Raw genomic sequence first — 27,455 nt, forward strand, 5'->3', positions numbered from 1 at the left:
CTGACCACTGTCTCCTTAGCAGGATCGTAGACCCCCTAGCACTGGGCGAGATGAAAGTAGCTGCTTCCATTCGTTGAACGCTTGCTGTTGAGGAATTTCCCAAACAAATACCTGCTTTTTCGACTGCAAACAAGTAACCGGCTGGAGCAGGTCTGCAAGGCTGGGTACAAAGCGAGAAAGATATGTAGCCATTCCGAGCACCTTTGCAACTCGCTTGTATTAGTGGTGCTGGCCAATATTAAGATGGCTTCAACCTTTTTTGGTCGTGTTTGATCGCGTGCTGATCTAGCTTGTGACTCAGGAATGTGAGCTGGTCGAGATAAAATAGGCACTTGTTCTCGTTTAGCGTGACACCTGCCTCAGTCGTTAAAGAACTGTGCGCAGTGTCTCGTTGTGCTCTGTTTCGTCTGAACCCCAGATAAGGATGTCGTCCATATGACAAACAACTCTGCTGACACCTTCCAGATTTTTTGACATCTGCTTCTGGAAGTGCTCAGGAGCGGACACGATGCTAAATGGAAGCATGTTGAAGGAAAAAGTCCCGAATGGCCTGATGAAGTTAGTAAGCTTCTTGCTGTTTTCACTGAGTGGTATCTTGCAGAGCTCTGAATTGGCATCGTGCTTCGAAAATACCTTCGCCCCGTGAAGCAGCCCCAGTGTATGCTCGACAGACGGAATCGGATTCCACTCTCTAATGACGCAATAGTTGAGTTCAGTGAAGTCCACACAGATTCTAACATCACCGTTTGGTTTTTCGACTACCACCATAGGTGCGCACAATTCAGTCGGCTCATCAACAGCTGAAATGAAGCCAATACTTTCCATTCGCTGCAGTTCTAGCCTTGTTTTCTTGTAGAGCGGAATTGGTATGCGACGAGGGGATCTCAGAGAAAATGTTTTCGCTCCTCTGCGCAGGCGATTGTGGTGTTCTCTTGGTAGCTTGCCAAGGCCGTGAAACAACGAAGGAAATTCGCTTCTTGGGGTCACATTCTTTGCGACCGCGCTGACAAAGGTTAGCACCTGCAAGTCTTTGATGGCGGCTTGCCGAGTGAGGGAGTGCGGACATCTTCCAGCACGTAAACGTCTTGGAGCGTTTCACGTCCATGGCAGGCGAGTTGACGCGCTACGCCCTTGACTGCGAGAGGTCTCCGATCAGGACCGTAGAGCTGCCGAGGAGCACACGACAAAGGAGGCTGATTTCGGAGCATGCTGAAAGTCGTATGTGGGAGGACAGATTCGTTGGCGCCTATATCAATCTTGAATTTGACAGGTTGGTCTGTCTTCCACGTCGACCTATCGAAGGAGGAGATCACACCGAGAAATCCACCTTCGCTGTCGGGTCCTCATGCTTCAACCATGTCAACTCGGCGTGACATGCAGACAGACGCGTAGTGGCCCTTCTTATGGCAGCCCTTGCATACCTGTGTTCACGCTGGGCGTAGCAAACGAGGGTGTCGTTCTTTTCCACACCAACGACACATTGTCAGAAGGCTGTCAGCTGGACGTAGATGTGTCGTTGATTCAAAGTGCTCTCGGCAGTCGTTGGCGTGACTAGTGTTCGTGGGATGCCTAACTTGCTGTCTGCCTGATGCAACTATTGACGGTCAGCACTTCGGGGCGAAGCTCCGCTTGCTGCGGACAGACGCTTTCGACCTGCCTGATAAACTTAAGCGCCTTCTGAAGAGTAAGATCAGCGTCAAGTTGTAGTCTCGCTGACAAATTCGGGTCTTGAATGCCGACGGCCAGTCTATCTTTAACCAGTTCCTCTCGGAGGGCGCCATAACCACAATGGTTGGAACGCGTGTGAAGGGCTGTCGTTCTGGACGCTCGTGTTGAATCGCGTCCGTTCAAAAATGACATTGCGCCGCGGTATGAATCACTGTCGAACTGCTTCAGGACGACTTCTAAGTTCTGGGCGTTCTGTTCGGAGAGTTTGAAGATTCCGAGTCCTCGGCTTGGTCGCCCAAAAAGTAGAGGAGCGTGTCGACTTGGTGTGAACCCGACTTGTCATAGAGATCAGAAGCCGTGAAGAAATGCTCGAACCACTTCTTTCATTTCGGCCAATCGGCAGGAGTCGTGAAGCAGAAGGCCTCGGGCGGTTGAATGACGAAGGATGCGATGTGCTGGCCGCGTAGTCCAGGCCGTAGACGCTTCTGTGACGTGTGCCACCGTAGATCGGTACCCGAGCGAGAGGAAGCAGCCCCGGTTGGGCTTACTGTGGGAATTGCGTTACTCCTGACACCATGTTGAGTTCCCAACATAACAGGTTTTGTTCCAGCCAGGCGAAAACTGGCACGAGCACTACACACTAGCGGGCATCAGGGAGAGCTCTGCTACAGGCTTCATAACCAACGGCAAATAAGCCTCACGGCAGGAGATGCCTGCAGTGGCTGATCTCAAACAGGTTTGCTCAGAAGTCGCGACCACTAGCGTAATGAAGGATGCCGCTCAATACGGCGTTAGCGATAGCGCGGTTGCTGCTGAGAGTTCCTGCATACTTTGTCTGGACCGCGCTTCATGGTCGAGCCGAACGCAGCCACCACTTTCATACAACTCATCCAAGCTCATATGGCACAGTTCGTTAATAACTCTTCTAAAGACACCACCTGCACCTCCGGGTCTCCTTATGACCATGAAGGTCTGGTTTCTCTTGGGGCTCTGCTAAGCGTTGGTGGCGCCTTGGCTTGGACACGCACCAACTTCTCCGTAGGCTTGGATAATACAAAGCAAACAGAAGTCGCGGAATTCAACTCCCGTTTAGAAATTGCGTGTTTCACGGCGGGATGCGTCCTTGAGCTTCGGTTGTTTTCTTTTCCGAGCCTTTCAGCACGCCCACATTGCATCGCGCCTTTGCCAGAAGTGCAGTTGCGATATTGCCCCACCTTAGACACTGCTTCATCCGGAGACCAAGATGCGCTTTTGCGGGATTTCAGAAGGGGCGACAACGGTTTCGTAAGCTTATCTATGTATGCGCCTGCGTTAAAAAACGCTGCGAAGGGCGTCTGTGCAGAGAAGGCGGCCACGGAAGCGGTCGCCATCCGACACACCATGATCGGTTTCAAAATCCCATTTAGCAACAAGGCTTCTTTTGGCAGTATAAATTTTGCCTTTAGACCGACCATGAGACGGGCGGCAATGACGGCGACGTCGCAAAGGATCGGCGTCCTAAAACATACATGACCCCGAGGTCGCGGCAGCAGATCTCGGGGCGCCATGTCAGATGTTTATTAACATCTCAAAAATTTTACCGAGCCCACGAGAATGAAACGAGGACTGAAAGAAGACACACACCACAAAGCGCCGTACTGCAACTGATTTATTTTACATGCGAAGCGCGCAAATTTATGCAATGCATCACTGGCACTCGTGGAAAAAGAACAAACATAAAACAAACACCACGGTGATACGTCTGGCTACTCCTTGATAGTGGTGAAGGCCGTCGAGCGGAAACCAGGCCACGTCTGGCCTGATTATGGATTACTTTTGTCAGTAAGCAGGCACAAGTTATATTGGAAAATATTTTGTGATGCAATTCGCTTCGTCTCGAAAAGAAAGTTTTCAATGCAGTAGAGCACAATCTTTTTGCTGTGCCCAAGCATAGAAGCACTAGCCCCGAATACAAACTCTGAGGGAGCTTTTGAAATGGCCTCTCTAGAAGGCACCTCCATAAAGAAGTGTCAGAGCAAGAAGAAATGATATATCGTTTCGGGTCAGCATGCCGCTTCTTCTATTTTTCTGCCATGTTCCGTTTGCTGTTGCCGTTGCTGTCCTCTGTTGGAGTGGCAGACACCCAGAATGAGTATTAACTGGGATGTCTTGTTCCGTTAGTGACTGCGACATTGCAACTAGCGTGGAAAACACAAGGACAGCGACTAACGAATACACACCAACTAGCCCAACTGTCTTCCATGATTATACGCCTTGTTCCGTTTCCACATTTCTTTCTGTTGTCTTTTTTTTTTGCTTGCTTGCCTTGTTCTTTGTCTCTTTGTTACTTCTTCCCCTTGAGGGCGATTGCATCACTAGCATTCCATTTGTGTAATTATTATTTCAATTTGAATTATTTCTCGTAATATTAATATTATATCTTTTTCTCTTTCTATGCCGAACATCTACTGGCAACCACCGCTATTTCACTACAGCGTGCGTTATCTGCTTTCCTTTTCTCTCTCTCTCTCTTATTTTTTGTCATAATAAATGGTCATTTGAATAGCAATCTACACCTCCCTGATTATTGGCCGACCCCTTTGTGTCCTATGAGCCATCTGTTTCGTAGTCAAAAACAATATGTGCTTTTTTTGTTTGGAGAAAGACAAAATTATTACTCGATGATTCCTGCGGCAGAATAGGGCACAGAGCGCTCCGCATACTCCGCTCTGGGGGCCACATAACACAACGACAACCAAACGAAGAACCAATCAGGCATACGATAGTATGGACGCTGGGACACGCGGGAGTAACAGGGAACCAAGAGGCGGACAGGACAGCTCGAGGGTACACTTATTACCGAGCATCCAAAGTAGCCGACCTCGAGGAGAACGAACCTGTACCCCAAGATTATTCGGCGATACTAAATTATTACAAGGGCTGCAGAAAGCGGTATCCATCCCCACACAACTCCCTTAGCAGAGAAGACTCTGTCGCGTGGAGGCAGCTACAAACGGGCTCGTACCAGAGCCTACACGTACTCAACAAAATGTATCCCACACAATACACTGACAAATGCCCTTGGTGCCGAGAACCACCCACGCTGTACCACACAACGTGGGCATGCCAGAGGATAAGCGTGGTACCAGTTATAACCAACCCGAGTGCAGAGCAATGGGAGGGAGTGCTCTCCAGCGATCGCCGAGTCGACCAAGAAGGTCTGATTCGGCGAGCACATCTGGCAGCAGCTTCCAGCGGAGCCCTGGACTAAGGGCGGCCGACCTTTGTACAAGCAGATGGACAAAGCCATCTGACAACCGCAGAAGAAAAGCAAATCTAGAGCTTAATAAAGTTGTTCACTCACTCACTTCTGCGATGTGGGACATAATAATTCTTGTGGCAATATCTCCTGAATTATGCCGCCACCACGTATGGTGGTCGGACGAGTTGACTCGTTTAGCGGCGCGCGTCCATAATGTGGTCGGCCGCATCTCTGAATCTAGGCGGCGAGTATATTGTCACGAGGACGTAGCTGGCATTCGCACCCGATATGATTGCAACTGGACAGTTGCCTTTTATGCGAAGCATACTAGCCGCACAACCGAGCTCTTCCTTGCTGCGCCTCGCGCGGCCGCGTAGCTACCACTTGACCTACATCGGCGCACCACGTGATATGACGTCACAACAGCTGTGAAAGCTGGGGCTCAACTCGTGCGCTCGCTTGCGGTACAGTCTTGCGGACGCGCAGCCTCCACCGGCGGTCTAACTCCCGCTCCTTCCGCTAGGGGCGCTGACGTCACAACAGCTGTGAAAGCTGGGGCTCAACTCGTGCGCTGGCTTGCGTACGCGCAGCCTCCGCCGGCGGCCTATGCTTCGCATCCTAGGCTTAACCATAAGCTAAGCCAGGTCATTTTTAGCTGCGCTCAAAAGTATTCCGTATATCTAAAATTATGTGCATTTTTTTCTATACCTGGAACATCAAAGCAGTTTTAATTTTTTTCTCCAGTGATATTTTGATATTTTCCAAGTTTGTCATTTCGCTTTTCCACTTTTCCGCATTATTCCTTTCTTTTCCCAGCAATTACTTATGTGCCTCTTCTTGACACGCGCCACCAAACCTTATCCAATCCTCCGCGTGAATATGTGCCATATGCCCAATCCCCATATTCAGTCACCAATCTCAGTGTTTGATTTGTTAATTTCAATCAACAAATCTACAATCCCTTTTATTTCTTGACTTATTATTTTTTGCGATCTTTTAATCTTTTATTTTACTTTATTTTATTTTTAACGTTTTGAGTGTTGTGTTGTGTTGGGTTTAATAGCGCATAAGCGGCTAAGGCTATCATGCGCCAAGAACAAGGTTTAAAAAAATGGTTTAGCAAAGTTTGAAAACAAAGTGTATAAAAACGGCGGTGTAGAGGGCCTAAAAGTTATTTTTACCACCTAGTTGATGAAAGACAAACATTTCCCAAATGGCTGTTTGCAGAAGCTTTTAAAAGTTGGTTAACCTCCGTGGACATCCTTGGCTTGGCAAGGATCTCGAGGCTCCCAACAGCTCAGATAAAGACCTCAGCCTCCTTCTCAAGACTGAGAAAGTGGCTGAGGCGTATCGTTCTAAGTAGAGAAGCGCAGGGTCAGAACATTACAGTTTTTGAAGAATACCAGCTTCCCTTAGAAAGCTAAAAACATCAAGAATACTAACAGGTGCATGTTCAGATAAAAAATGGAATATGTTCTTTGTAAAATGCAGAAAAATATTTTTTCCTTAGTGATTCAAGTTTTGTGCATGACAGTAGTATATGGTTTATGGTAAGTTCATGTCCGCATTCCTCGCAAACAGGTTTGTCTTTTTTTGTGAGTAGGAAGTTGTGTGTGATATGTGTGTGTCCAATACGGAGACGGCATAAAATGACTTCGATGAATCGTTTTTGGTGTGAGCATGATTTCCATTCGTCTAGGATGGGTTTTACTTAATGTAGTTTATTATTTCTTTCAATATTCCATTGCGACTGCCATTTATTTCTTAGCTTACACTGTACCAACTTCATAACATCTTTGTATGGAATGTTCACTTTCATTATTTGTTTGTTCCGAGCTTTTCCAGCACATTCATCCGCTTTCAGATTGCCAGTGATTCCAATGTGGCTGGGACCCCAGCAAAATTTTATGTCTTGTCCCTGTATTGTGGCACTTGTTATGTTGCGTATGATATCACCGTTCAGTGGTGTCACTGCATTTCTATGGTGAAGTGAGGTTAGTATGCTCAGAGAATCAGTGTAAATGATACTGTTCTGAATTTTCTCATTTCTTATTTTTTCTACAGCCACCGAGACTGTGTAACCCTCGGCGGTGAAAATGAATGCACACTCAGGTAGTCGTACTATTTTTTCCCAATTATTCTGAACCGCAGCACTTCCGACGTAGTGTGCTGATTTTGATCCATCAGTATAAAATGCTTCGTATTCTCTGTATTTTTCATTTAGTACAAAATATTCTTGTAATATCTGTTCATGCGGTGTGTGTTTTTTCCGAAATTGTATTAATGTGAAGTCGCACACAGATGGTAAGAAGTACCAAGGCGGGAGTGGATCAGGTTTGCGGGCAGTATTAGGCAATGTGTCCACTACGTCTAGTTCTTGGCATTTCTCTTCAAAGCGGAGAAGAAGTGGCCTGATTGCGAGAGGTTTGTTGGTAAATAGTGTTCGGGATGGGCACTTTGTAACAAGTGGGTAACAGATGTGTTTAAGCTGGGAACGGATCTTTAAGATGTATGAGCATGTGAGCATTGTTCTTCTGTCTGCAAGTGGTGGTTCATTGCTTTCTACGTACAGGCTTTTTATGGGTGACGTCCTGTAAGCACCAGTTGAAAGACGCAATCCCAAATTGTGCACAGGGTCCAGTCGCTTCAAGTACGACGGTCTTGCTGATCCATACACTATGCAACCATAATCTAGAATGGAATGTACTACAGAGCGATAAATCAGTAGAAGGCATACCCGATCAGAACCCCAGTGTTTGCGTGAAAGGACTTTCAGTATGTTCACTGCTAGCGACGCTTTCTTTTTCAGTGCATTTATGTGAAGCAGGAAAGTAAGTTTTTGGTCGAAAGTGATGCCTAGAAATTTGTGTTCCTTTTTTAAAGGCAGTTCGGTTTGGTTTAGGTGTAATGTTGGATTTGTGTGCAAACCTCGTTTGAGTGGAAAAAGTAAGGCCACTGTTTTCTGTGGTGAGAACTGGAAACCATTCTTGTCTGCCCATGTTGCCCTTTTGTTGATTGTAAGCTGTAGTTGTCGTTCGCATGTAGATATATTGGAAGATGTGCACGCTATCTGAAGATCGTCAACCTACACTGAATACATAATGGACCTTGGGATCATTTTCCTAATAGAATTCATTTTTACAAAGAAGAGAGTTGTGCTTAAAATGCGCCCTTGAGGCACTCTATTTTCCTGAATGAAATTCCTCGAAAGGGTTGAGCCTAGGCGAACATTAAATGAGCGGTTAGACAAAAAGTCTTTAATGGAGTTCAGCATTCTGCCACGGAAGCCGAGCTCAGCTAAGTCCTGAAGAATCCCGAACCTCCAGGTTGTATCGTATGCTTTTTATAAATCAAAAAAGACGCTAAGACAGTGTTGTTTGTGTATAAAAGCTTCTCTGACAGTATTTTCAAGGTGGGCTATGTGATCTGTAGTGGAGCATCTCTCTTTAAATCCACACTGATGAATATCAAGGTAGTTCAGAGGATTGAAGAACAAAAGTTAATCTTATATTACGGACACTCTCAAATGATTTGGCGAGACAACTGGTTGAGGCTATGGGTCTATAACTGCGAGGAGAGGTTGGGGGTTTACTAGGTTTAAGAAACGGTACAATAATAGCTTTCTTCCAGGCTTCAGGTATTTTCCTTGACATCCAAACTGTGTTAAAGAATCTTAAAAGTGCTTCTACGGCAGGCTCGGAAAGATGTACAAGCATTTCATAATGTATTTCGTCGGGTCCTGGAGCAGTTTTTTTGCCGGCAGATAGTACTTTATTCACTTCTTGGAGGGTAATTAGACTATTGTATTTTTCATTTGCTCCTCTACTTGTTGGAAGCCTGTGTTTTTCAGCTGTGTTTTTGTATTTTAAAAAGGACTGCGCATAGTGTGATGAACTTGAAACTGCAGCGAAATGTTCCCTCAATATGTCTGCCTGTTCATCTATGCTTGTTTGTGTGCCGGGTGTTGTTAAAGAAGGCATTGTGAATAGTGAAAAGTTGCAGTTTAATTTTCGAACCTGCTCCCACATTTTTTTAGATGGGATTTGACTGTTGATAGTTGAAACATAATTCTGCCATGATGTTTTCTCGGCACTGCGACGGACGTACCGTGCTTTAGCTTTTGCCTTTTTAAAATTCAAGAGATTCTCATGGGTCGGATACCAACGGAATTTACCCCAAGCTCTATTTTGTTGTTTTTTAGCTTCTTTACAGTCTTTTGTCCACCATACTTTATGGTTTTGTCGCGCCCCTCCTGACGACTCAGGAATAGTTGTGAGTGCGGCAGTTATGATACAATTAGTGAACTTTTCGTTTATCAGATCGATGGTGAGATTTTCTAAAACTATATTTTCTAAAGTTGCCTTTGCTCTAAAAAGTGACCACTCGGCGAGGTGAAGCTTCCAGCGCCGTGGCCTTGTGGGGATTATTTCCGGTGGGTATGTTAAAGTGATTAGTACAGGGAGGTGATCGCTGCCATATGGGTTGTCAATGACGTCCGATTTAAAATCGTTAAAAACAGAAGGTGAACTAAACGACAAATCTAAAAAGGTCATTTTCCTTGAGGTAGGGGAGCAGTATGTGGTTTTTCTGTATTTAAGAGACATACACTATTGGTGAGGATAAAATCTTCGATTATTTCACCCCTAGAGTCACAGCGCTCGCTTCCCCAAAAAGGTGCAATACCTCCAGTAGTGCATGTGTAAATAAATGTTTTCCACCACCACCATCCCCAAAAAGGGGAGTGAGCGTTAAAAATCCCCAACTACTAGATACGGTTCAGGAAGTTCATTGATGAGTTCTTGTAAATCGTGGACTGTTAATGCAAAATGTGGAGGAATATATACATGAACAGATAGAAAATGTTTTGTGGCTGACGACACTGGCCGCAACGGCTTCAAGTTTTGTTTTGAGTGTGATTTCTTTATCAGGGACGCCGCTTTGCACGATAATCGCGACGCCTCCAGAGAGTCTATTTGCCTGCTCACGATCGCGTCGAAAAGTTTTGTAATGTTTCAGAATATTTTTATGTTGGGGACCAAGATTGGTCTCCTGAAGACATAAAGCTATGGGCAAGATTGACCCTAGAATATCTTGTATGTCATTGTAGTTCCTCAACATTCCTCTACAGTTCCACTAAACTAGAAAAGCCATGTTCATGTTTGGGGTAGGAACGATTAAGGGTTTACTTATTTTCTGGGGCCGTTATGACGGCCCTGTCTTTTTTCCGCTCAAGAGAGCTGTTCCGCCGCTGTAAAGCAGGCGGGCTGGGAGTTACGTCCATCACCTCGCAAGAGGTGCTGGACGACCGCGGGGAAGCCGCGGGTGTGTGTGTCAGCCTCCCCCGACGGGGGGAAGTCCTGCGGGATGCTGACCCATGGGCCGGCTCTCCCTGGCTTGGAGTTGGCAGAGCAGCCTTCGCTGTCCCTGCCTGGGGCGTGGGTCGCCTTGCCACAGGCCCAGTGGAACTGGCCTCGGCAGGTGCCAGAGTGCTGTGTGGTGCTACGCCCCTGCGCACCACATCAGCGAAGTTGGGTTTTGCTGTGAAGAATGAATTGGTAAGCGCAAAACACCTCCTCGCTTCTTTAAGTGCAATATTTTCTTTGGTCTTAATGGGGATGATTTCTTTCTCCTTTTTCCAGGACGGACACGCCCTGGAGTGCGCAGCGTGGTCTCCTTCGCAGTTTGCACAGTGGGGTTCTCCATCAGATTCCTCAGAGGGGTGGTCTTTCGAAGCGCATTTCGCGCCCGTTTTGCGGCCGCGACAACTCTGTGAGCCGTGGCCAAACTTCTGACAATTGGTTTGGTTTATGGGGTTTAACGTCCCAAAGCGACTAAGGCTATGAGAGACGCCGTAGTGGAGGGCTCCGGAAATTTCGACCACCTGGGGTTCTTTAACGTGCACTGACATCGCACAGTACACGGGCCTCGAATTTCTCCTCCAAAGAAATTCAGCCGCCGCGGCCGGGATCGAACCCACGTCTTTCGGGCCAGCAGCCGAGCACCATAGCCACTGAGCCACCGCGGCGGCTCTTCTGACAATTGAAACAGCGGCGGGGATTGGGTATATAGTGTCTGCCATTGACTTTTAAGTACCCTACTTCGATTGTTTCGGGCAAGCTGCTGGTGTTGAATGTGAGGACCATGTGTTTGGTATCTATTTCCTTGTTATCCTTGCGGATTTTGATCCTGTGGACATCAATTACATTCTGATCAGAAAGTCCTTGAAGCATTTCAGTTTCTGTTAGATGGATAAAGTCTGCCTCTGAGATGACGCCTTTGACTGTGTTGAGAGATCGGTGGGGAGTAACGGAGACAGAGATGTCCCCTATAGATGTAATGTTTGAAAGTTTAGAGCATTGGATGCTATCACGCAGTTCAAGCAATAAGTCGCCGCTGGCCATTTTTGAAACCTTGTAGCCAGGGCCCAAAGTATCTGTCATGCATTTCGACACAATGAATGGTGATATTCTTCTGGCTTGCTTTTCTTCAACTTGAGTGTGGATTACGTGGAACTTTGAGAATGTCGGTTTCTTTTTCGAAAAAAAGTCTGCTGCCTCGTTCCGCCCTCTTTTCAGAGAGCGATCTGGTTTGGAAAGGGGGGGAGCCATAAAAAAATTTACTTCTTCGGTCATGGTGCCAGCCACCCACCATGGAGTCCAACAAGGGGACGCGACAGGAACTTGAAAGCAAGTCCTGCCCACGCCAGCTGTACACCTTAACTATAACCAAATATGACATAACTCAGGGTAGTTGGTCACACAAGGTTAACCCTCACCGCCAACAAAAAAGGTAAATCTAAGAAGTTAATAGGTGACAGGGGAGTTGTGAGAAAGAAGATGGGAAAGTGAAAGATGGAGAGGAGAACAGGAAAAGGCGACTGCCGGATTTCTCCCGGTCGGGTCAGGTCGGAGGTGCCGTCTACAGGAAGCTGGGGCCAAAGTGGTGTGTTGCCTCCGCCGAGGGGCCTTAAAGGTCAAAACGCTCGGCATCGGCTCAACCATCAAGATCCCCTTTTCCCCGGACACGGCGATGCTACGCACGGCTAAGCGCGGATGCTCGGGTCCGTGGGGGCGCACTGCTCACCATCATACCCCTGCGGGGATGTCCCTGCGGATGCTCAGGAACCCGTCGTGTCGCCACTCACCAACGTCTGCATGCTGCAGACGCCCCCCTGCGGGGATTTTAACGTTTTGAGTGCCTGTCAGTCGCCGTGTGTGTCTTGTTAATCCCTAGCAGTGAATACGCGCCATTATAATCTTGAGGGCAATAGCAACAATGTTTACTGAGGTTATAGTGCCTACACCCATACTGACGTCAACAACAAGGAAGCGCTTCTCTTCTCTTGGCCCTCCTCACTGAATTCAAAGGCTAACAACAAGAATAACGTCCTCACTGAATACTGGCCAATCTTCAGTCGTGGGTATATGTCATGTCACTAAGGCAACAACATCGACAACAGCGAACCCTCACCGTGTGAGTACGTACCATTCTGAAGACATAAAACTACGCAGGAGACAGGACACAGAAAAGATGCAGACAGGACGAGCGTAGACTAACAACTGATTTATTGGACGAAAAACGACCTTCGTTCAAGAGCAACACATACGCAACCAAACTTAACGCCCAAAGCAAAAGTACACAATCTTATCACCCCAAAAAGTCAAGTTCCTTCTGATACAGGTGAATTGATACCTCGCTAACACATTTTTTTTCCGCACCGTATCTAGAAATTTTCCAGGCTTCAAAAATCTCGCGTGCCTTGCTGTCCTTCGCGCAGCCTATAATCTTCGTTTGCTTGAAAAGCGGCGTACAAAATACTTGTTTCTTCTTGTTATTGATCCTACAAGACTGGCAGTGCCTTGCTAAATGCTGCCCACCGTGCTGGCTCAAAGAGTTATTGTGCTCCTGAAGGCGTTTATTAATGCAGCGCCCCCTCTGCCCCACATATACGGAACCACAGCTGAATGGGATCTCGTAGATAACTCCCATATTACTCTCCCTTCGCACGGTTTGAAGAAGGTGGGAGGGAAATTTGGTGTGCCGCCGCGGTGGCTCAGTGGCTATGGTGCTCGGCTGCTGACCCAAAGGACGCGGGTTCGATCCCGGCCGCGGCGGCTGGAATTTCTTTGGAGGAGAAATTCTAGAGGCCCGTGTACTGTGCGATGTCAGTGCACGTTAAAGAACCCCAGGTGGTCGAAATTTCCGGAGCCCTCCACTACGGCGTCTCTCATAGCCTTAGTCGCTTTGAGACGTTAAACCCCATAAACCAAACCAAACCAAATTTGGTGTCAACGTGCTCTTTTCCGCCCCATGTAAACTGTCTCGTTTATGCCGATTAACTAACAATAACCTGCAAAAGAAAGTAGGGTGCGGAGTCAACCACAGATCTAAGTTTGTAGCCTGTAAGATGGGAGTTATCTACGAGATCCCATTCAGCTGTGGTTCCGTATATGTAGGGCAGACGGGGCGCTGCATTAATAAACGCCTTCAGGAGCACAATAACTCTTTGAGCCAGCACGGTGGGCAGCATTTAGCAAGGCACTGCCAGTCTTGTAAGACCAATGACAAGAAGAAAGAAGTATTTTGTACGCCGCTTTTCAAGCAAACGAAGATTATAGACGGCGCGAAGGACAGCAAGGCACGCGAGATTCTTGAAGCCTGGAAAATTGCTAGATACCGTGCGGGAACAAATGTGTTAGCGAGGCATCAATTCACCTGTATCAGGAGGAACTTAACTTTTTGGGGTGATAAGATTGTGTACTTTTGCTTTGGGCGTTAAGTTTGGTTGCGCATGTGTTGCTCTTGAAGGAAGGTTGTTTTTCGTCCAATAAATCAGTTGTTAGTCTACGCTCGTCCTGTCTGCATCTTTTCTGTGTCCTGTCGCCTGCGTAGTTTTATGTCTTCAGAATGTCTTACCAACTAGCCTCTCATCAAACACTTCTAGAGTACGTAACATCTTTTATTACACCAACAACAAGTGTTTATCGCCCTATCTGCGCAGTTGTGACCAGGCGCTGTCTGTTTGTGTTCCTAATTTAGGATTGTTTGCTCGATCCTCCCTTTACAGGGTATTTGTCGGTGGTCTTCTAGCAATCGTCGACGTCCTCTTCTCACCGGCGGAACTGCCCCTGGTCTGCCAGCCATGCCATAGAACAATTTCCCCTTAATGTTTTACTGAGCAAGATGCGTCAGTAAAGAGACTAGCACACTGTGCTAAAGGTAACCCCTGATTGTTATCCTGTCTCTTCAATATGCCGTATCATTCACTCGTTCCAAGAAGTTCAAAGTGTACGATGCAAAAAATTAACGATCTCAGAAAGACGCACATGTGCATGTACAGGTATATGGTTATTACAGGTTATTACAAATCTACTCCACCTTGGGGGATTCCCCTAAACATTTGGTCAACACTGTTCCCACTTCGAGTTATTGATCAATTCGCTCTCGCCCTACCATAAGCTTGCCGTCCCGGTTAGCTCAGTTGGTAGAGCGACTTCTCCGGTGAAGCGGTGGTCCCGAGTTCGATCCCCGCACCAGGACGAATTTTTTTTTAACTACGAAGTTTCAGAGAAAGCTGTATAGCTTTCCTTTGTAGCCGTATGGCTGCGCTCGGGTGGACGTCAATGAGTAATTACTCCCTTATTACAAATCTACTCCACCTTGGGGGATTCCCCTAAACATTTGGTCAACACTGGGCGCATTTGTTTTTCAGTCCCGGACTGTCCGGGACTACTTGCGGACTCGAGTCCGGTATTTGTTTTTCTCGGGCAGCCCGAAAGCTCCGCCCACCTGCTTGCATCGCCATAGCAACGCGTTCGTTTTTAGCCTATGGCAGTCCGCGGGCTGCTTGGGGCTGCTGAGAAGGCAGCAGACGATAGCTGCGCGCCGCGCTGGCAGCCATATTAAGTTAGACTCCGTGTGCATTTTGAGTGCTTTTCGTGTCCCTGGAGGTCGATATCATGCGTTAAACCTTCACATGAGCTCCGTAGCTCCTCTCTGAGCCATCGCAAGACTTTTTTGTTCTTGCATCTTCGTTTATTTTCTTGAAATCCACCGCACACGGACGCGCGTTCGGAGCTGCGAGCGCGTATTGTTTGCTCGTGTCGTCAAGAGGTTCTTGTTCGCTTGTTTTGCCACATGCTGTCTGTACGCTTACCTGAAAGCATCGCAGGTGAACCACTCGTATACTGGAGCAGCTATAGAGCTTGTTGTCAACATTTTTGCGGAGGCTTTCGTCTATCCGCCTTTCCGCAACGAGTTGGGCTACTTTGTGCGAACTTCGCCGCAAGCAGTAGCGGCGAGCATACCTCCGAAGCTGAGTTCTGTAATGCACCTACGCTAAGCTGACAGTACAGTCTTTAAATCGACTCAGTATCATGATCGAGCGCACGGCGTTGCTTCGGCGTTGATTCGGCGTCGTAGTGGCCGTGGCTTGCATCGTCTACTAGCAGATGACAGCGTCCTTGTACGGTAACCGAGGGGGAGCCCGACTCTGGCGCCGTGTTCGAAAGCAGCCTATGGCAAGTAGGTCATGTGACCATGACGCTTTTCCTGTCCGAGCGGAAGCCGAGACCTGCCAGCAAGTAGTCCGGGACTGGAAAAACAAATGCGGCCACTGTTCCCACTTCGAGTTATTGATCAATTCGCTCTCGCCCTACCATAAGCTTGCCGTCCCGGTTAGCTCAATTCGGCTTCCGGCCACCGAGCGTGACGGACGTGCGATGACGGGCTCCGTTGGAGCGGCTACAGCGGCCATGTCTGGCCGCGGAAACAGGATTTTTGCCTCGGAAGATGAATATCAGGTGATTCTGCCTACCCTTCCTACAGGAAATGTTGTGTTAAACACAGTTTTTTTGCACGCTGACGTGCGGGCCCGCCCTTATCGGGTCGAAGATTTCAGGGATGCGCTGGCTCAGCTGATGCTGCTCCCCGAGGTTATCGCCTTGGGGGCGTATCGCATGAGCCATGTGTGGGCTATTACCTTCACCAGTGCTGATGCGGTGAAGAAAATTCTTTCTGCCCAGGAAGTGAAAGTGAAGGACCGCCGCTGTCCAGTCATCGACCCGGCAAACCAAGACGTCCGCGTAAGCTGCACTGGTTGCTGCACAACGTGCCCGACGAAGACGTGAGGGTAGCCTTCGCCCCGTACGGCAAGGTGAGCGAAGTCACCAAGGAACGGTGGCGCGTCCAGGGTGTCGCCAGCAAGGGGTCACCGACGCGCCTGGTTTCATTGAAAATGAATCCTGGCGTGAAATTGGAAGACCTCCCTCACGAAGTCAGGGTTGGCGGTGAGCTGGCTCTCGTGGCTGTACCGGGCAGAGCTCCGCTATGTCTGCGCTGCCACGGTACTGGACACATTCGCCGTGAGTGCAAAGTCCCAAGGTGCGGCGCCTGTCGCCGTTACGGACATGAGGATAGCAGCTGTGTACGTACGTACGCGAGCGCTGCCGTCCCAGTCAACAATGACGTCTCGTCCGAGCTTGTCATGGACGAGGCTGACGCGGAAGACGCTGCAGCAGAGGCAGGTGACGGAGCGGAGAAGGAGAAATCCCCGGCTTTGTCGACTCCTGGAACATCCGCAACCGCGGAGACGCTCAGCAGTAAACTGCAGCAACAGGAAGCGCCGCCTGCAGAAGTTAAGGCGTCAAAGAACGAAGTCTTCTCGGGGAGTGGGGCGTCAGCTCCCGGCGTTCCCCAACATGCTGAAAGCATGGAAGTGACGGATGCGTCAACCAGCAACCAGGGAAGAAAGCGACCGCACGAGCACAGTGCGAATGGAGAGCCTAAAGCGAGCGAGGGCGACGAGCCACCGCCGAAGACTGTCGGTGTGAGGCGAGCGACGCTGAAACCGCGGCCGAATATACCGGCCGATCAACGAGCGGCGGCTAAGCCGCCGCCTTAGTTGAGTGAGTGCGTTGTGTGTGGCTTCTGTGGACGCGAGATGGCCTTTTTCGGTGACGGACACCATGGGCAGGGTTTCCAGTCCGTACGCATGAGGCAGAGGTGCAAGAGACGTTGGAATACCGGCACTGTACCCATCGAGCTCCATGGACTAGGCAAGTCGCCCTCCACCGTCGCCTTGTGTCCTGAGGTACGCACCATACGGCTCCTGTACTTAAACTAGATGGCTTCGACACCTGTTAGAGCGTTGCGCATTGCAACAATTAATGTTAGGGGACTGGCTTCTAAAAAACGTCAGTACCAACTAAGCCGGTTGTTCCTCGATAATGACCTAGACATAATAGCCGTTCAGGAGACCAAAGTCGAAGGACAGGAACAGACGGACCGTATGGTGCAGCCTTTTACGACACGTTACAATATTTGTGTGTGCCATTCGTCTGGCACATCGGGGGGTTGTGCTGTCTTTATTAGGAATTCCATGGGGATTGTCGAACAGAATTTAACTGTGTGTCAAACTGGCCGTTTGCTCGTAGTTGATTTTCTTTATTCTAATTTACTATGGAGGATCATATGTGTGTATGCCCCTAACAAAGAGAACGAGCGAGAGGAATTTTTTGAGCGTCTTGAACAATACGTATGCTGTGAGCGTTTAATTGTGCTTTTGGGTGACTTTAACTGCGTATGTAAAGCAGAGGACAGAACTACAAAAAGACTTGTCCGCGACAAAAGTGCGGAATCGTTGAATGCGCTTGTACACGAAAATGGTTTAGATGATGTTGCCGAAGTTCTTTCGGTAGCATCGCATTTTACTCACTTTCAGGGTGAAAGTCACGCGAGATTGGACAGAGCGTATGTTTCCCTTGATCTTGTTCCTTTGTGCAACAGCTACGAGGTGAAAAACATGTCTTTTACCGACCACAGCTTAGTTACGTTTACCCTGGGGAAAAAAGAAAAGAAATCTAGTTTCTCGTGGGACCTTTGGAACTTTAACGCACAGCTAGTCGAGGATGAACGTTTTGGTAGTAAGGTTAATGAATGTATTAAAGCATTGCTATCAGCAGAGCCTGGGAACTGGTTAATTAGATGGGAAGACTTCAAACAGCAAGTGAAAATGAACGCGATTGAAAGAGCAAGCGTCATTTGCCATGATGAACGTGCTGAAGAAAAAGAACTACATTGCCAACTTGACTTGCTCGTAAGCCTGGAAAGTTCCCAGCAAGGAAGATATAAGAAAGAGATAAGAGAAACAAAAATTTAACTTGAGATTATCGAAAAAAACAAGTATACAGCTGCCGTGATGAGGGCGCGTGCTGAACGTCTATGGCTTGACCAAGTGCCTACTAAACGCTCGCTTAGTGATGAAAAGAAGTACGCGACTCAAAATGAAATAAAACAAATCAGGTATAGAAACGAGGTAACGAATGATAGCAAGGTGATTCAGTTAGCTTTTGTTGAGCAGTATAGGGAATTGTTTGGCGCCGTCAGCTTGAAGAAGAGGGCTTTACAGAGACGTGCTTGTCTCGTATGCCAAAGCTTGGAGATGAAATAAAACAAGGGCTCGAGGTACCAATCAGCGTAAGCGAAGTGGGAAGAGCAATCGAAGAGCTGAGTGCCGGAAAATCTCCTGGTCCTGATGGCTTAGGCAGTGATTTTTATAAGAGTTTCAAAGCCGAACTCACCCATGCTCTCCACTGCGTCTTCACCGAAATTTATGAAACAAAGAAAATGCCTCCGTCATTTAAAACAGCACACGTGGTTTTAGTGCCCAAGAGTGAAGACCAGGCTAAACTGCTGTCCGTTGGGGCTTATCGGCCGATAAGCCTGACCAACGTCGACTATAAAGGGTTTATGAAGATTCTTGCCAATAGACTGCAAAAGGTTATAAAGGACCTTGTAGGGCCGCACCAAACGTGCGGTATTAAAGGTCGCACCATAGGAACGAATGTGCACATTGCTAGAACTGTTCTTGAATGTTGCGATGCGTTCGTGGGACGAGTTGCCATGATGCAGCTTGACCTGGCGAAAGCCTTCGATCGCGTGTCACACGAAATTCTTTTCGCCGTTCTAGAATATGCCAACGTCGGCTCTGTAATATTACAAGGTGTACAGATGGCGTACGAAAACTGTGTTACGCGTATCATAGTGAACAAACAGCTTACTGAACCTGTGCCTGTCTGTTCCTCGGTCAGGCAGGGCTGCCCGCTCTCGCCCCTGCTCTTTGCGATCTATCTTGAGCCTTTTCTGTTATCGCTGTTACACAATGATGGGATCTGCGGATTCACTCTTCAGTCGGTGCAAGTAAAAGTGCTTGCTTACGCTGATGATATCGCTGTTTTTTGCGCGGACCAAGAAAGCGTTAAAGAAGTTGTGAAAGTTGCGGGGGCCTATTGCAAAAAGACCGGGTGCGAAGTTAACTGGGATAAGTGCATTGGGTTTTGGCACGGTGATTGGGAGAGCACACCACCAGTGTTTGCCAACATGCAATGGACGACCTCCCCTGCGAAGTATTTGGGGGTACCCTTAGAGCACTATAAGAACAGTACAGAGTTGTGGGGTGAGGTAACGCAGAGTGCAAGGAAAAAAGCGGATGGATGGAAAGGACGTGACCTGTCTGTTTTCGCGCGTGCAAGTGTGTGCAATGTATTTTTGATAGCCAGAATTTGGTATTTTTTGCAGTTTTTGCTCATCACCAGAGCAAACGTGCAGAAGCTGCATAGAGTGTTTGCTGTTTTTATTTGGAGCTCGAATTGGGAGCGAACTAGTCGAGCTAATTTGTTCCTACCGGTCAAAAGAGGTGGCCTTGGACTTTCCAACTTGTTTCTGAAACAAGTTGTCTCAAGATTTTTGTTTCTACGTGATCAAACCGATCCTTTGGTGCGCACAATGTTGCAGGTGCGCTTAGGAAATGTGTTACCGGAATTTGTTGTGTCCAGTTTCCCAGCCACGAATCGTGCTGTAAGTGGGTTTTTACGTGAAGTTGTGGCTGCCTTTCACATTTTGAGCTCTCATTTTTCGACTGAATATCTGGCTGCTGTACCCAGGAAAAAATTGTACAAGGATTTGTTAGATATCTTTATACCTGTACCCTTATACCGATCCTTTTACTGCGGAGGCCCAGGCAAAGATGTGCTAAATCAAGTTAAGAAGATGCCGGTAAGACCGAACGTCAAATCCTTTTTCTTTAAACTACACACTGGTACCCTTCCGGTGAAAACATGGCTAAACGATAAGGGCATTTTCGTACCATGGAACGTCGACTGCACACTGTGCAAAAAACCCGAGACCATCGAACATGTCTTTATCGACTGCTGGGACCCGGTTTTCCACTGGGATATCTTGCAAAGAACATTAAAAAAAAGAGCTACCTGTTACTCCATATGGCATCCGGTTCCTACCTATAGAAAATGACGAAGTGCCATACGATATGTTTATGCTACTGGGCCTCCACAGCATCTGGAAAACTAGGATGGCGGCTAGGCACGCAGAAGCAAATGTGCGACCTGTCAGGGAAAACTTCATAGAAAGTGTAGTCTCTCTGAGAGATGTTCTCCGCAGTCAACCTCAACCACCGGACTGGGTGGCAGTTATGGAAAAATTGATCGAAATGAAAATGTTTTAATCCGTCGCCTTAGCCAAAGTCTGGCTAGCGACTTTTTACGCCTGCGCATGTATTGTTTTCCGGCAATAAAGAAAAAAAAAAGTCCCGGTTAGCTCAGTTGGTAGAGCGACTTCTCCGGTGAAGCGGTGGTCCCGGGTTCGATCCCCGCACCAGGACGAATTTTTTTTTAACTACGAAGTTTCAGAGAAAGCTGTATAGCTTTCCTTTGTAGCCGTATGGCTGCGCTCGGGTGGACGTCAATGAGTAATTACTCCCTTATTACAAATCTACTCCACCTTGGGGGATTCCCCTAAACATTTGGTCAACACTGTTCCCACTTCGAGTTATTGATCAATTCGCTCTCGCCCTACCATAAGCTTGCCGTCCCGGTTAGCTCAATTCGGCTTCCGGCCACCGAGCGTGACGGACGTGCGATGACGGGCTCCGTTGGAGCGGCTACAGCGGCCATGTCTGGCCGCGGAAACAGGATTTTTGCCTCGGAAGATGAATATCAGGTGATTCTGCCTACCCTTCCTACAGGAAATGTTGTGTTAAACACAGTTTTTTTGCACGCTGACGTGCGGGCCCGCCCTTATCGGGTCGAAGATTTCAGGGATGCGCTGGCTCAGCTGATGCTGCTCCCCGAGGTTATCGCCTTGGGGGCGTATCGCATGAGCCATGTGTGGGCTATTACCTTCACCAGTGCTGATGCGGTGAAGAAAATTCTTTCTGCCCGGGAAGTGAAAGTGAAGGACCGCCGCTGTCTAGTCATCGACCCGGCAAACCAAGACGTCCGCGTCAAGCTGCACTGGTTGCTGCACAACGTGCCCGACGAAGACGTGAGGGTAGCCTTCGCCCCGTACGGCAAGGTGAGCGAAGTCACCAAGGAACGGTGGCGCGTCCAGGGTGTCGCCAGCAAGGGGTCAACGACGCGCCTGGTTTCATTGAAAATGAATCCTGGCGTGAAATTGGAAGACCTCCCTCACGAAGTCAGGGTTGGCGGTGAGCTGGCTCTCGTGGTTGTACCGGGCAGAGCTCCGCTATGTCTGCGCTGCCACGGTACTGGACACATTCGCCGTGAGTGCAAAGTCCCAAGGTGCGGCGCCTGTCGCCGTTACGGACATGAGGATAGCAGCTGTGTACGTACAGGCGCGGACAAAAGTAAACGGAGCACGCAACTGTCTTCGAAGATTTTTCACGCGTCACCTAATTCAAATTTCCAGCAGTGGTACGTGCATGCTGGTAGCGGAGGTTGGTGGGCTTGCTTGCAGACAAACAACGCTTCTTCATTACCAATGGAGAAAGCGTGATTGCACTTCGAACGCAATGGCGTGCTCCGTTTACTTATGGCCGCGCCTGTACGTACGCGAGCGCTGCCGTCCCAGTCAACAAGGACGTCTCGTCCGAGCTTGTCATGGACGAGGCTGACGCGGAAGACGCTGCAGCAGAGGCAGGTGACGGAGCGGAGAAGGAGAAATCCCCGGCTTTGTCGACTCCTGGAACATCCGCAACCGCGGAGACGCTCAGCAGTAAGCTGCAGCAACAGGAAGCGCCGCCTGCAGAAGTTAAGGCGTCAAAGAACGCAGTCTTCTCGGGGAGTGGGGCGTCAGCTCCCGGCGTTCCCCAACATGCTGAAAGCATGGAAGTGACGGATGCGTCAACCAGCAACCAGGGAGGAAAGCGACCGCTCGAGCACAGTGCGAATGGAGAGCCTAAAGCGAGCGAGGGCGACGAGCCACCGCCGAAGACTGTTGGTGTGAGGCGTGCGACGCTGAAACCGCGGCCGAATATACCGGCCGATCAACGAGCGGCGGCTATGCCGCCGCCTTAGTTGAGTGAGTGCGTTGTGTGTGGCTTCTGTGGACGCGAGATGGCCTTTTTCGGTGACGGACACCATGGGCTGGGTTTCCAGTCCGTACACATGAGGCAGAGGTGCAAGAGACGTTGGAATGATGGTGATGATGGTGATGATGATGATGATGATGATGATGATGATGATGATGATGATGATGATACCGGCACTGTACCCATCGAGCTCCATGGACTAGGCAAGTCGCCCTCCACCGTCGCCTTGTGTCCTGAGGTACGCACCATACGGCTCCTGTACTTAAACTAGATGGCTTCGACACCTGTTAGAGCGTTGCGCATTGCAACAATTAATGTTAGGGGACTGGCTTCTAAAAAACGTCAGTACCAACTAAGCCGGTTGTTCCTCGATAATGACCTAGACATAATAGCCGTTCAGGAGACCAAAGTCGAAGGACAGGAACAGACGGACCGTATGGTGCAGCCTTTTACGATACGTTACAATATTTGTGTGTGCCATTCGTCTCGCACATCGGGGGGTTGTGCTGTCTTGATTAGGAATTCCATGGGGATTGTCGAACAGAATTTAACTGTGTGTCAAACTGGCCGTTTGCTCGTAGTTGATTTTCTTTATTCCAATTTACTATGGAGGATCATATGTGTGTATGCCCCTAACAAAGAGAACGAGCGAGAGGAATTTTTTGAGCGTCTTGAACAATACGTATGCTGTGAGCGTTTAATTGTGCTTTTGAGTGACTTTAACTGCGTATGTAAAGCAGAGGACAGAACTACAAAAAGACTTGTCCGCGACAAAAGTGCGGAAATGTTGAATTCGCTTGTACACGAAAATGGTTTAGATGATGTTTCTGAAGTTCTTTCGGTAGCATCGCATTTTACTCACTTTCAGGGTGAAAGTCACGCGAGATTGGACAGAGCGTATGTGTCCCTTGATCTTGTTCCTTTGTGCAACAGCTACGAGGTGAAAAACATGTCTTTTACCGACCACAGCTTAGTTGCGTTTACCCTGGGAAAAAAAGAAAAGAAATCTCATTTCTCGTGGGATCTTGGGAAGTTTAATGCACAGTTACTCGAGGATGAACTTTTTGGTAGTAAAGTTAATGAATGTATTAAAGCATTGCTATCAGCAGAGCCTGGGAACTGGGTAATTAGATGGGAAGATTTCAAACAGCAAGTGAAAATGAACGCGATTGAAAGAGCAAGCGTTATTTGCCATGATAAACGTGTTAAAGAAAAAGAACTATATTGCCAACTTGACTTGCTCGTAAGCCTGGAAAGTTCCCAGCCGGGAAGATATAAGAAAGAGATAAGAGAAACAAAAAGTAAACTTGAGATTATCGAAAAAAACAAGTATGCAGCTGCCGTGATAAGGGCGCGTGCTGAACGTCTCTGGCTTGACCAAGTGCCTACTAAACGCTCGCTTAGTGACGAAAAGAAGTATTCGACTCAAAATGAAATAAAACAAATTAGGTACAGAAACGAGGTAACGAATGATAGCAAGATGATTCAGTTAGCTTTTGTTGAACAGTATAGGGAATTGTTTGGGCGCCGTCAGCTTGAAGAAGAGGGCTTTACAGAAACGTTCTTGTCTCGTATGCCAAAGCTTGGAGATGAAATAAAACAAGGGCTGGAGGTACCATTCAGCGTAAGCGAAGTGGGAAGAGCGATCGAAGAACTGAGTACCGGAAAATCTCCTGGTCCTGACGGCCTAGGCAGTGATTTTTATATAAGAGTTTCAAAGCCGAACTCACTTATGCTCTGCACTGCGTCTTCACCGAAATGTATGAAACAAAGAAAATGCCGCCGTCATTTAAAACAGCACACGTGGTTTTAGTGCCCAAGAGTGAAGACCAGGCTAAACTGCTGTCCGTTGGGGCTTATCGGCCGATAAGCCTGACCAACGTCGACTATAAAGTGTTTATGAAGATTCTTGCCAATAGACTGCAAAAGGTTATAAAGGACCTTGTAGGGCCGCACCAAACGTGCGGTATTAAAGGTCGCACCATTGGAACGAATGTGCACATTGCTAGAACTGTTCTTGAATGTTGCGATGCGTTCGTGGGACGAGTTGCCATGATGCAGCTTGACTTGGCGAAGGCCGTCGATCGCGTGTCACACGAAATTCTTTTCGCCGTTCTAGAATATGCCAACGTCGGCTCTGTAATGTTACAAGGTGTACAGATGGCGTACGAAAACTGTGTTACGCGTATTATAGTGAACAAACAGCTTACTGAACCTGTGCCTGTCTGTTCCTCGGTCAGGCAGGGCTGCCCGCTCTCGCCTCTGCTCTTTGCGATCTATCTTGAGCCTTTTCTGTTATCGCTGTTACACAATGATGGGATCTGCGGATTCACTCTTCAGTCGGTGCAAGTAAAAGTGCTTGCTTACGCTGATGATATTGCTGTTTTTTGCGCGGACCAAGAAAGCGTTAAAGAAGTTGTCAAAGTTGCGCGGGCCTATTGCAAAAAGACCGGGTGCGAAGTTAACTGGGATAAATGCATTGGATTTTGGCACGGTGATTGGGAGAGCACACCCGCAGTGTTTGCCAACATGCAATGGACGACCTCCCCTGCGAAGTATTTGGGGGTACCCTTAGAGCACTATAAGAACAGTACAGAGTTGTGGGGTGAGGTAACGCAGAGTGCAAGGAAAAAAGCGGATGGATGGAAAGGACGTGACCTGTCTGTTTTCGCGCGTGCAAGTGTGTGCAATGTATTTTTGATAGCCAGAATTTGGTATTTTTTGCAGTTTTTGCTCATCACCAGAGCAAACGTGCAGAAGCTGCATAGAGTGTTTGCTGTTTTTATTTGGAGCTCGAATTGGGAGCGAACTAGTCGAGCTAATTTGTTCCTACCGGTCAAAAGAGGTGGCCTTGGACTTTCCAACTTGTTTCTGAAACAAGTTGTCTCAAGATTTTTGTTTCTACGTGATCAAACCGATCCTTTGTTGCGCACAATGTTGCAGGTGCGCTTAGGAAATGTGTTACCGGAATTTGTTGTGTCCAGTTTCCCAGACACGAATCGTGCTGTAACTGGTTTTTTACGTGAAGTTGTGGCTGCCTTTCACATTTTGAGCTCTCATTTTTCGACTGAATATCTGGCTGCTGTACCCAGGAAAAAATTGTACAAGGATTTGTTAGATATCTTTATACCTATACCCTTATACCGATCCTTTTACTGCGGAGGCCCAGGCAAAGATGTGCTAAATCGAGTTAAGAAGATGCCGGTAAGACCGAACGTCAAATCCTTTTTCTTTAAATTACACTCGGGTACCCTTCCGGTGAAAACATGGCTAAACGATAAAGGCATTTTCGTACCATGGAACGTCGACTGCACACTGTGCAAAAAACCAGAGACGATCGAACATGTCTTTATCGACTGCTGGGACCCGGTTTTCCACTGGGATATCTTGCAAAGAACTTTAAAAAAAGAGCTACCTGTTACTCCATATGGCATCCGTTTCCTGCCTATAGAAAGTGGCGAAGTGCCATACGATATGTTTATGCAACTGGGCCTCCACAGCATCTGGAAAACTAGGATGGCGGCTAGGCACGCAGACGCAAATGTGAGACCAGTCAGGGTAAACTTTATAGAAAGTGTAGTTTCTCTGAGAGATGTTCTCCGCAGTCAACCTCAGCCACCGGAGTGGGTGGCAGTTATGGACGAATTGATCGAAATGAAAATGTTTTAATCCGTCGCCTTAGCCAAAGTCTGGCTAGCGACTTTTTATGCCTGCTCATGTATTGTTTTCCGGCAATAAAGAAAAAAAAAAGTCCCGGTTAGCTCAGTTGGTAGAGCGACTTCTCCGGTGAAGCGGTGGTCCCGGGTTCGATCCCCGCACCAGGACGAATTTTTTTTTAACTACGAAGTTTCAGAGAAAGCTGTATAGCTTTCCTTTGTAGCCGTATGGCTGCGCTCGGGTGGACGTCAATGAGTAATTACTCCCTTATTACAAATCTACTCCACCTTGGGGGATTCCCCTAAACATTTGGTCAACAGGCTTATGTTGTCTATAACTTCCAACAAGGCTGAAGTCCAGGGCAAGCTAGCAAGAACTGGTCTACCGTGACTTCTGCCGCCAGAGAGGGGTAGAAGGGGCAGGTAGGAAGAGGAGTCTGCGATGTCTATAAGGCCCTGTCCACAGGCATCAGCGCAGCACTTACGAATCTCATATACTGAAGGGCACATTTGCGCAATAGCCAAAAGTGCGTGCTATGAACGCTCAAGAAACACAATAATGAATTCTGCTGTGTGCAAATGTCAGGGTACAAAAATTTATGCGGCAGACGAAGCGCAAGGCTGTCTATGGCCTGGCCTTTTGATTCTTGAGCAACTGCCCTCTGTAGCCTGCCCTAAATAAAGGTTGTGCAACCCTTTGACATTTTTTACGCTGGATATTTAATGTACACAATTAATAACAGTTCCAGAAGTGTGCCTATTGCACAGGAGGTTAGATGTTGGAACTCAAGCATGCTGTACCTTAGCAAAGTTGGTTGCAACAATATGAGAAAACTGCTTAAATATTGATAGCAGCGGCCATCCAGAAAGAGGGAATAATGGCAAACAGCCATTCATCCAGCCCTTGAAAACTTTAACGTGACAGAACAGTTAAGTGGAATGATCAAAAGCCATATACATCTTTCTCATTAGCATGGGACAAATTATTTATTTGGAATTAGAATTATTCGCAGGCAAGCACTAAAATAGCCTGTTTCCAATTTTTCTTCACATTATGCAATAGGCCTTCTTTATCGCTTATTTTTGTCATTCTTTCATGTATGGAAATACGTTAAAAATAATCCGGTATGATAGGATATTTTTAATTTAGAGCTGCTTTGCACACACCGGCACATCTTAGTGTGGCCATGCTGTCAAAGTATCCGTGAGCACTCAAGTCTTATCAAGCTGTGCTTTCCTTCAGCCCTATCTTTATGTGTGCACCAGAAAATTATATTAATTGAATGCACCTATGTTTTAACATGCCGCTCTCTGTCTCTCTACATGGCAAAAGACATCCTGGAATGCGTGCAAAAGCGTGGCGGGTTCTGTTTTGACTTTACCTTCATTGGGAAAACACAAATGAGGATGCGCAGTCGGTGACCTAACTGCATGCTGTCTATTCATGAGTATAGTACTTTACTCACTTACAGAAATACCTTCCACAGCATTTGATTCATGTCCAACTATTAGCTCAAATCAAGTGAAATAAAACAATGTTGCAGTC

At 47.7% G+C, this 27,455-nt stretch overlaps 2 protein-coding genes and 3 pseudogenes across 2 annotated transcripts; 4 read left to right on the forward strand and 1 right to left on the reverse strand.

Moving 5' to 3' along the window:
- Positions 1-1,013: 1,013 nt before the first annotated feature.
- Positions 1,014-2,261, reverse strand: LOC149336801 (uncharacterized; annotated as a pseudogene).
- Positions 2,262-2,377: 116 nt separating this feature from the next.
- Positions 2,378-16,811, forward strand: LOC149336802 (uncharacterized; annotated as a pseudogene).
- Positions 16,812-19,263: 2,452 nt separating this feature from the next.
- Positions 19,264-20,429, forward strand: LOC149336803 (uncharacterized; annotated as a pseudogene).
- A 413-nt stretch (positions 20,430-20,842) lies between these two features.
- LOC149336804 (uncharacterized) lies at positions 20,843-22,239 on the forward strand. The gene is made up of 2 exons (XM_089553624.1): positions 20,843-21,551; positions 21,767-22,239. Exons 1-2 carry the CDS (start codon positions 20,843-20,845, stop codon positions 22,237-22,239), a joined length of 1,182 nt encoding a protein of 393 aa, XP_089409750.1.
- Positions 22,240-24,782: 2,543 nt separating this feature from the next.
- LOC149336805 (uncharacterized) lies at positions 24,783-25,922 on the forward strand. The gene has a single exon (XM_089554774.1). The coding sequence runs from the start codon at positions 24,783-24,785 to the stop codon at positions 25,920-25,922; it is 1,140 nt and encodes a 379-aa protein (XP_089410900.1).
- Positions 25,923-27,455: the final 1,533 nt, after the last annotated feature.

Source organism: Amblyomma mixtum, chromosome 7 (genome assembly GCF_055824585.1).
Source record: "Amblyomma mixtum isolate Tamu chromosome 7, ASM5582458v1, whole genome shotgun sequence".
In the NCBI taxonomy this organism is placed as follows: domain Eukaryota; kingdom Metazoa; phylum Arthropoda; class Arachnida; order Ixodida; family Ixodidae; genus Amblyomma; species Amblyomma mixtum.

Coding starts and splice junctions, on each gene's coding strand:
- LOC149336804 (XM_089553624.1), top strand. CDS start 20,843: ATGACGGGCTCCGTTGGAGCGGCTACAGCGGCCATGTCTGGCCGCGGA. Junction 21,552..21,766: donor TGAGGATAGCAGCTGTGTAC/GTACAGGCGCGG, acceptor ATGGCCGCGCCT/GTACGTACGCGAGCGCTGCC.
- LOC149336805 (XM_089554774.1), top strand. CDS start 24,783: ATGCAATGGACGACCTCCCCTGCGAAGTATTTGGGGGTACCCTTAGAG.